The 10365-nt window shown below is 39.4% G+C and overlaps 2 protein-coding genes across 2 annotated transcripts in view; one reads left to right on the top strand and one right to left on the bottom strand.

The window, feature by feature from the left end:
• LOC107040810 (angiotensin-converting enzyme) overlaps nucleotides 1–10365 on the top strand; it is a 45595-nt gene that overhangs the window by 24249 nt on the left and 10981 nt on the right. The window contains exon 11 of the mRNA XM_015261062.1: nucleotides 6782–6919. Within this exon, the coding sequence (XP_015116548.1) occupies nucleotides 6782–6919 (138 nt within the window). The remainder of the gene's footprint in view (nucleotides 1–6781; nucleotides 6920–10365) is intronic.
• Nucleotides 3341–5551, bottom strand: LOC107040813 (proline-rich protein 4). The gene is made up of 2 exons (XM_015261066.2): nucleotides 5478–5551; nucleotides 3341–5052 (listed from the first exon to the last, which is right to left on the bottom strand). Exons 1-2 carry the CDS (start codon nucleotides 5487–5489, stop codon nucleotides 3910–3912), a joined length of 1155 nt encoding a protein of 384 aa, XP_015116552.1. The 5' UTR covers nucleotides 5490–5551; the 3' UTR covers nucleotides 3341–3909.

Below are 10365 nucleotides of genomic sequence, written 5' to 3'. Positions count from 1 at the left end.
AGTTTCACTTTCAATCCAATTCAATAAAAGTGGTTTCGTTTTATCGAGATTGGGAGATGAGTAGAGAACAAAATTGTTTTGTGGTAATGAAAGAATTTTTCCCAAGCCGTCACGCAATTGTATTTAATGTACGAGTGATTTTTTACGCTGAAAACGCTGGGAGATCCAGGGTATAACAATGGTTTCTGTCACGCCAAGTGTTTGGAGTTGGGGCAGACGCACAATTTTCCGCTGGAGATGGTGGGAGTTTAGAGACATTGACAATCGTGGAATTGGTTTTTGCGTGGAGTTTGTGACGGCGGGTAAAATAGGCGAGGACGGTCGATAAAAACCGATGCAACAGCACTTGATATTCAGAGGAAATAAGAACTACTTGCGAGGGGGGTGGGAGGGAGGGGGGGAGGGAGAGCAGGGAGTTCATTCGTCTTGGAAGGGAGTAGAAATTGTCTAGCTTGACAGACTTCCTTCAATTATGCGGGGTATTGTTGCGTGCGGTTATAAATCAACCTGAAAATACGTCTTTTTGTTATGGGTTTTTTCCTTCGGACGCCTTTTGTAGATCGACGATTGAAATTCAATGGTGGGAGTCTAGTACTTTTGATGAGGAGCTGGCGGATCTTAGGTAATGAAGAGGGAGGGCGATTGATTTATGCCTAATTTCTAATGGCGAAAATTACGTTTACAAAAAAATTTAATGCGAAAACTTTCGCGGAATTTCTATTCGAACTCTATTGGGAATTTTTCACATCGAAATTTCAGCTAATAGAATTGAACTTGTGGATTGTTATTTTATGTGCTCAACACGGTATTTAAGTGATTATTTTTCCCAATCAGAGCACTGTATTTGAGGCTGCACGACAGTTTTATTTCGGATATTTCCTCGTAGTTTTTGAATATTTCGCAGTACCTCTTCATTTTTTCGGGTCATTTCAGATCGAATCTTGTATTTAACAGTCGACGGAAATCGGGTTATTCTATTAACATAATTTGTTTAAATGTACAAACTATTGGGAAAAGGAAATCCTATGAAAATTCCGCCACAAAAATTTTACAAGTTTTTCTGTCTGCATTTTCTGTCTCCGCTAATGAGATCTTGTTCAATCAAAAAAAAATTCAACGATTTCAAAATGGGGACGGTGAACCTGAGGAATTTATATAGAAACAATTCCAATAGTTTAAGTGTTGCAGAAAGAGAAAAATCTATTGATTCACTCAGTGAAATATTTTTTATTGAACGTGATTCTGCATTTTTTAGTCGAATTTGAATATAAATCCCAAATAATTTCGTTGCAAATGCGCTAGGCTTCTCCATTATTTATTTTTAGTGTGTTGGTGAACAAAAAGTGAAGTGTTTCTCGCAATACTTGAGATGAAGTTTCCTTATTTGGGAGGAGATATTGAAGTCGGATTTGATAAAAAAAATATGAAGTGAAATCTGAGAAAATCAGCAGTAATTGAGGAAAGTTGAGTAAATTATGCGAAGTGGGCTTTTCCTCGTCAATTTATTTTATACATTTTTATATAAAATAAAAGAGAAATTGCGCGAAGAATAGTTTTTTTTTCTTTTTTCAATCTCCAAATTAATTTTACACATTTGCATTGACATTGGATCATCTCTTGTGCGAAGTTAAAGGATTAGTTACTGAAAAATATGGATGAAATTAGTGATAAAGTGGTAAAACTTGACATTAATTTCGGACGTGCGAAAATGTCTCGTCAATTTTAGGGGGAAATGAACGATTAAAAAATTACTCGTGGAATTTCTACTGTAAAATCTTAAAATTTTCAATAACTTATTCAATGATATTTCGATTTCGCATTCTAGACTACCATCAAAATGTTTCAAAATTCAAAAAATTCTGGAGGCAATTGTTCCGCACCCCCAGTCTATAGAAAATTCAATTAAACGTAGAGTTCAATTTTCACAATGAATTGAAAAATTCCAACTATCACTGAAATATCCACGATCGCTCATTACAAAAAATTCAATTTTGTTGAGTCCAATAAAAGGACTTGCATAAACAATTTAATCTTAAATTAAATTTGAATTCACACATGGAGAAAATTGAAAAAACTTCAGGAAAAATTACATTACAAAACGTAAAAGTGACGTAAAATGTTGTTTTGGTAACAGTGATTTCTGCGAATCAGTAGCAATGCACCACAATCACGTCAAATCACGTAATTTTTACGTGAAATCTATAAAATTCAGATGTAAACTTTAATGTTCGACCCATTAAATTCTCCCATTCCATTAAATAAATTTCAATTTAATAAATAATTTGACTTGAAATTGAGTAGAAATTCACAGCATTAAAAATTCGAATCCAACTTTTTCCCCAAATTTTGAAAAATGTTAAAATTTGATGTGTCACCCTTTAAATTACCCCCATCACTGAATAACATACCGACTGCGGTACTACCCAGGAGTTCCCCGACTTCCCGCCGTCCTGTCGGACGTCTCTGCCTCCCGGAGGGACTTTCGATTTCAATTCTCGATCCTCCACTCTCTCCCGAACCCACCGCGCCTCATAAGACATTGAAACCTCATTAAAAAATTTCCATATCAACTCCCGACCCTCCCTTCCCAAAAAAACTCAAAAACTGCGACGCAAATTCGCGTCTATTCAGGTCGTGTGAAAGTTATTCGTCCTATTTCACCTCCCCCGGACGCACCGAAATTCCCAACTACTCCGTAATAATCCCTAATAGCGTCGCATTGTTGAAGCCCGCAATGACAAAATATTTTCGTCCCTAGCGCGATGCACAGCGATGCACGGCGGCACAATTTTGCACGCTGCGCTGCCTCGGTCTGTCGAAACCTCCGTTTTCTCGAGTTGTCATAATTCCCCATCAGCCTGAACCCCCCATTCTCCCTCCTTGTTCTCCTCACACGGAAGACATTGATGCGTAAGGATGCGATCCAATCGTCCTGTTGCAACTGAAAAACTCTTACTTTCATATGCCTCCACACACTTTATCGCTCCGCGCGAATGACCGATTGCGCAATTCCAGTCTCTTTTCCGCTGGTCGGCGTGTGTCCGTGCGTAGTTTCACTGAGATACCCACTCATGTGTACCAAATGTAAATATCGATGATCTCCATGAATTAACACGCTCTCTCACTCATTAATTTCATAATTCATGGAAAAATCCAACGGAATGTATCGACTCTTTCTCATTACCGAATAGTGAGAGTGTCTCTTACATTTAATTTATCAATTCTACTTATAATTAATGCAAATTGGACGGATTCATCCACTGGAAGAAGCAATTATACCCACCAAAACTATCCAAGACCTTAATTCAAACGAAGATGTGGAAAATAATTGAACCAATCATTAATTTAAACTTGTTTAATATTTATAGTACAAAAATACATAAATTCTGAATCTAGCGATATAAAATAGAAAGGGTAGAGCGTCTAACGTCATTATTATTAACATTAATAACCGAGCGAAGTCCGGAGACAAGGGTCACCATAACATAAAAAACTTATGATCTAGAGATCAGTGAGTCAACTGATCTCTCGTAACGCCGTTGAGACACCCATCCGACCTGAAAACTTGGCGAGAGCAGAGTAATCCGGGAGACCCCAGAGGCAGAGAGCAATTTTTTCCATTTATACAATTCCAGTCGTCAAATTTTCGATTGGAACACGTCAAATTCTGACGCGTGAAAATTTCATGACGATCTTAAAGCGCCCCGGTCTCCACCTGCACGATGAATATCGTAGTATTCATCGCACCGTATTCGGCGCATTCCAAGCTTCCAGTACTTCTTCTTAAAAAGAATAATACAGTAATTAAATTACAAAATCATCAGGTAATCGTTGTGTGAATGCGCGTTATTCGGACGAATTAGCCACTCGGTTTTGTTGAGACGCACTAGACGGGCTGTTCGCCAGTCCCTAGTGGTGATAGTCGTACGACTCGTAGCTGCCGTGCGCTGGTTCAGCGTATTCGTAGCCACCGTGTCCCTGCTGATCGATGTGATGATGCTCCTGGTGATGCTCAACGTGAACTGGAACGGCCACAGGTACCTTGACAGGATAAGGAACGGGTTTTTCCACAGGATAGGGAACATGTTTCTCCACATGAACGGGGTATGGTCTGTCAACTGGAACCTTGACAGCGTAAGGTACAGGTTTCTCAACGGGATATGGAATGTGTTTTTCAACGGGGTAGGGTGCAGGGACGGGGACCTTGACTGGATACGGTACGTGTTTCTCAACGGGATAGGGAACTGGTCGGTCAACAGGTACTTTGACTGGATATGGTACTGGCCTGTCAACGGGATAAGGCACCTTCTTCTCAACGTGTACTGGATATGGCTTGGGCACCTCAACCGGGTAGGGTCTGTCGACATGCACTTTAACTGGATAAGGCACGAGCTTCTCGACTGGATAGGGCTGGGGCACGTGGACTGGTACTTTAACTGGATACGGCACCTTTTTCTCGACGGGATAGGGCTGTGGCACTGGTACTTTGACAGGATAAGGCACGTGCTTCTCGACTGGGTAGGGCTGTGGCACCAAAACCTTGACAGGGTAGGGACGGTCAACTGGTACGTGAACTGGATAAGGCACCTTCTTCTCCACTGGGTAGGGCTGAGGCACGTGTACTGGCACCTTTACGTAAACCTTAACTGGGTATGGTACGTGCTTCTCCACGGGGTAGGGCTGTGGCACTGGTACTTTGACTGGGTAAGGCACGTGCTTCTCCACGGGATATGGGATGTGCTTCTCCACTGGATACGGTACTGGTACATTCTTCACAACTGTCAAGGTTTTAACGTGATGATCACCGTGATAACCACCTCCGTAACCACCGAAACTTCCCAGGTCGTAGTCGGACGAGTGGAGGCTCTGGCCGTGTCCACCGCCGATGTCGTAGCCACCGATGTCATAACCGTATCCGTAACCGAGACCGAGGATACCGCGTTTTTCTGTCTTCTTGGCTGGCTCCGTCTCCTCGGCTTTAGTTTCCGTCGCTGACTCCTTCTTCTCCGCCTCTTCCGCCAATGCCACTGCTGCCAGCAGGGCAAACACAAACTGAAACACGAATTTTTGGGGTTTAATGGGATTATTTGGGAGAATACACTGAACTTTACTAGTGATGCCGTGGAGACTAGACGAGAATTATTTTTGAAAGATCATCGCGGTCTAAAAAAACATCAAAAGTTTAGGAATCGTTGTGATCTCTGAGTTTCAGTATTTTTTATTTTTCGAAGGTTTGTCTCGATATCTGTCTCGTCTCGTGAACTTAAAAAACCGAAAATCTCATGATCCAGGCAAGATAAATCCTCCCGGAATTGTGACGGGATGCACCGATCCAGTGTCTTTCGAGATTGCGACGATTCCAAAACTTTCGATGTTTTTCCAGACGGTGATGATCTCTTCAAAATAATTCTCGACCAGTCTCGACGGCATCACTAAACTTTACGGGTTTAGGTGTATCACACAACGTGGGACTTTACCAGAATCTTCATTTTTGCTATTCACAATGGTTCCGGGTGCGTCCAGGAGTGAACTGGATGCTGATTGCCAGTCGTTCAGGGCCTTATATACGCGGCACACTTTCGCCTTCCTCCGCGAGGGACCCATGCGCCTTGCCCGGCCCATTGCCTGTGTACCCCCCACGTTTGTTCTTTGTTCACCCGACGATATATGCCTACCAAGTTTGTAAATCCGATACACACGAAACCACTGGTTATTTTTTTTTATTTCCACCAATCCGAGCTATTCGCGTATGTGTAATCCTCCATTCCCAGTGGGTATCCACCACCATCATCGAGCATTCACCTCCCCCTGTGATGTGGACCAAGTGCTCGTCACGATTTTGCAGTTTGGAGGATTATTTCTGCCACTTGGAGGAAATTAAGCTTTGGCCACTAATGGCATCGACAAAATTGTCGTGTATGGGTTTGCGGGATTCAACTTCCGAGGAAACTGAAAGTTCCGCTAGGGGGTGAGGATAATTCGTGGTAACAGGATGGGAAAACTACGGGTTTTTAACGCTGTCGTTGGCGGATTACGTAAAGGACGTTTCTTGAGATCGAGTGAAACTCACCCACTTGTTACCTACTTTGAGCTCGTTATTATTATTGTCACTTTGATTACACGAGGTATGGTTTACGACGTTGTCGCATGTGTTTTTGATGGGAATTCATAGACCATTGGGCGAGTTAATGGGTAATCAAGTGGTTTAGAGGGTTTTCAATGCGAAATGTTGAGGTTTGCTGGAATCCGGAAGTCTAAAGGGGGCTCGGATCTTGATGAGCGTGCACGAAAAAATTCTATGAAAGAATGTAGTGAATTAGGTAGAAAATTGGATTGGGTTTCTATTGAACTTTATGTTAGTTCTTGGCGGATTCTGTTTCAAAATTCCGCAAGTCATCTGCGCGGTTTTTAGTACAAGTGTTCAATGAAGAATATTTTATACAGAAAATTTATGGAATTCGAGTTTTCTATTTCTATAAAGCTTATTGTATTGAGATATTTTCGAATAGAAACATCCAATTCGATTGACTTTTTCTATAAAATATTTTCTATTAAATATTTCACTAGAATCGGCCAAAAATTGATAGAAAGTTTAGTGGAAATTTAATAGAATTACTTAGCGAATTCTCTAGGTTTTTCATCGAATTTTTTCAATGCAGGTGAGAGGAAATGCCACTCGTCAAAAAAATCAATCATGAAAAACTAAAACAGAAATGATTGAACGATATTACTTATTCAGATTCGTTTTCACCGGTTGTAATCAATCCAATTTCACTTTTAGTAATTTCGTCGCCGGCGTTCTTCAGTTCCAACTGTATCGAGGTCTCTGTCAAGCTGGACAACGATTTGTCAACGATCCCCGCAGGCCCCTGCACAAGTGCGACTTCTACAGGAGTCCCGAGGCTGGTGCTGTACTCAGGTAAACACAGAATGAAAAAAATGAATATATTTCATCTGACATTAACCAATTGCCTTGCATTAAACTCATTTCTTCGAGATCTAAATACGCACGATATAAAGGTGGACTCGGTAATGTCCTAGAATGCAGGTGAGAGGAAATTAGAGCTGTTCTAACTAGTTCTGTGTATAATTGTGTCTTGCGTATTTTCTGAAATATGATTTGCGGGGTTCATCACTCGAGAGACTAGTCGAGGTCCCTCGAGACTCGTAAATCTCGGGTATTTGGAGATTCGAAATTTCACACGTTCGGGTTATTCAACATTCATTTCGACTGAAAAATCTACAGCAGGATGCTCTCGGTGCTTGACATTTTAGTATGCGTAAAAATTCACGACTCAAGGGTGTCCACTTTGCTAAATTGACTTTCCCTATGTGACTGGATTTATTTCTACTTGTTTATTATACACCGTGTCGCGGATTTTGTTAATCACTGTGGATTTTTGGAACCACTTAATTGAATAATGATCGACTGCATTCTTTTGATGGTATTAATCCAGTTATGTAATTTATAGGTAATGCCTGATGAATTATTCATCCGTTGCGACGATTTTTTAAATGTATTTTTTTTATTAACGATTGTTCTTAAATTGAGAATATTGTCCCTGAACTTGGTGGGACTGAAGGTTGCCAGTGATGTCGTTGAAAAGAAAGGGAAATTTCAGGCTGAAGTGAAACAAAAGACTAGCTGGGGTGACCCAGCTGTCAAGGAGAAAAAAGGACAGGTCAGGTCAGAGGACAGGTCGCAGAAACATTGCAATTGACTTGCTTCTGTCAAATTTCTGGTGAAAATCGTGTGTCAAGGCTCTGGAATTGTCCATTAATGGAAATTGGAAAAAAGGGAATGGAAATTTCAATGCAATTTTAAGAGAATTGTAATTTTACCTCAATGGAAATACTGCAAAAATTGATGTGATCGAATAAAAAGTTTTCCATCTGGGTATGAGAATATTTGATAGAAAAATGCTTGAAAATCATGAGGACTAAGAAATTTGCTTGAATTTCTATTGAAACTCTGTAATAGTTGGGCTAGAGTTCTATAAAAATTTTGTCACAATTCTATTCGGTTTTTTGCCGATTTCTACTGAAAATTATGCAACTGTCCCTTGCGATTTTTTAATAGATATTGCTAGAGAAAAAATTTACTAGACTTCGATTTGTCTACGTGAATCATTCCCTTGCGATTTACTCTATAGGAATCCCCTGACATTTGTCAGAATTTTTTTCCGCGGAATTTTTTTATTTTTTATCACAAACATCAAGAAAAATTTCAGGAAATTCGTACCCAACAATTCTTATAAACAAAATCGCAATAGAATGAGTAACATAGGAAGAAACAAACATTATTGAGTAGCATTTTCTTCAAAAAATCGTTAGTTTTTGACCAATGAAAATATTCGATAAAAAAATGCAACGATGAAATTTTTTTTGCCGATTTCTACTAAAAATTACGCAACTTTTCCTCTTAATATTTTAATAGATATTCCTAGAAAAAAAATTAGCAGATTTTGATTTTTCTACGTGAACCATTTCCTTGCGATTTATTCTGTAGTAATCCGCTGACATTTATCTGAATTTTTTTTCGCGGAATTTTGTTTTTTTTTCATCACAAAAATCAAGAAAATTCGTGCTCACCAATTCTTATAAACAAAATCTGAATAGAATAAGTAACATCATCAGGAAAATTGACATCCATTATTCTGTAGATTTTTTTTCAAACGATCGTTAGATTTGGGGGGCATTCAAGTATTTCATAAGCGAATTTTTAGATAATTTTGCCCCCCCNTTTTTAAAAAATTTTCCCCCCCCCCCCCCCCCGCGACTTTTAGCACCGTCCGATATCTTCGACGCTTAGATTACTTGAATGACTCATTTCCTATCAAATTTGTCCTCCCCTTCTGCACTTTAGAAATATCTGGAGCACAACAGATGGTTTTTCTCAGATCTCGTCAACTTTTTGCAAAAGGAAAATCGTTAAAATCACATTTCCTCCTCCGCCGTCCTATTGTACTTTCCCAACTTCGAAATATTACAATCATCATTCCACAATTGAGAGTAATTACACATAATTTTTTATTCCTCACTTTCCATCATGCCAAACGTACGAGTTTTTTCTTCCATATACTATGTAACACGTGTAATCTAGCCTCTTATGCAAATTAGTTTCCCATCGGCGAAGGCAATCCGACGTCCTCATAATTTTTTCTCCCTCTCATTATTTTTACTCATTTTTCTCAATTCATGAGTCAACGAAAAAAAAATTGGCAATACTAGACCCCATTCTCCCACGTATATTTTCCCAATTGGTGTATTGCGATAATTTTATACTGTTGTGCTGACTAATTTAATTACCATTGGTTCAATTGCAGGGGCAAACAAACGAGTCTAGGTGAATGATGAATGATTTTTCCCAGTTCATACATTGAACCAGTTGTTTATTACATTCGCGGGTAAAAGAATAGGGTACAAAATAGGGAGGACATGGAGTACTGTCTCATTGCTCAAATGTTGTACTCCACTTCTCAGAGTGTTCTTCTTATAAAAGCAAACACACGAGGCATTAGTCTCCTGGAGCAGATTGCCAGATTGTGATGCAACAATACATGCACAGGCGGCATAAACCGTGGCACTTAGAACGGATCGTTCAGCGTAACCGAGGCTGTGAGGCTTCAAGCCCATAAAACTCGCTCGGGGTGAGGGAATCCACTGTGCTCCAAACTTTATAAATAAAATATGGGGGGATATACCATTCAAATGTTTTGATACATCTGGCTTCACTGGACGTTATGTCAGGTTCCTTCTCTCGTAGTGGGAAAACTACTCTTGATTCATTTTCTCTTTACACTGAGAGAAAAATATAATTGTGACTATATTCCATCACCATCGAATTATAGTCAAAATGTCCTCAACAATTTTTCATGGGTTGCAATTATTTTATAGTTCTACCCACGATAGATTTGTCGTGGTTACTTTTGAACTTTCGTTCGTTTAACTGCATTTTGATTTGCAAAAATTACGCTTGTGAAGTTACTATAATGCCGCATACAAAAAAAAATCGTATCGTTCACCAAAATGCCAAAACTATTTTCTTATTGTAAATCGAACTTCAGATTTTTCTCTCAATGTAATTGGAGAACTAGATGATATTGGAGTTTGCCAGCGGTTTTTTGGACGGATCGGGAAATTTATTCCAGAATGAGACAAAAACTCGGTTTGATTGTGATAGTTCATTTTAAGGAAGTAATTGTTGAAGGATTCTTATGGGAACTGCTGAGCAAAACGGATCGTCTTTTTTATTTAACAGAAGATTTCTCGGGGTTTCGGATAAAACTACTTACGGTCCACTACGTTTTGAAGAATAAGACATTAAATAGATTTTTTGCTTTGTAATTTTTTTATTCACACAAA

This window comes from Diachasma alloeum, unplaced genomic scaffold, assembly GCF_001412515.2.
Source record: "Diachasma alloeum isolate Michigan unplaced genomic scaffold, Dall2.0 Dall_scaffold_00343, whole genome shotgun sequence".
In the NCBI taxonomy this organism is placed as follows: domain Eukaryota; kingdom Metazoa; phylum Arthropoda; class Insecta; order Hymenoptera; family Braconidae; genus Diachasma; species Diachasma alloeum.
This window is presented reverse-complemented; position numbering and strand designations above follow the sequence as displayed.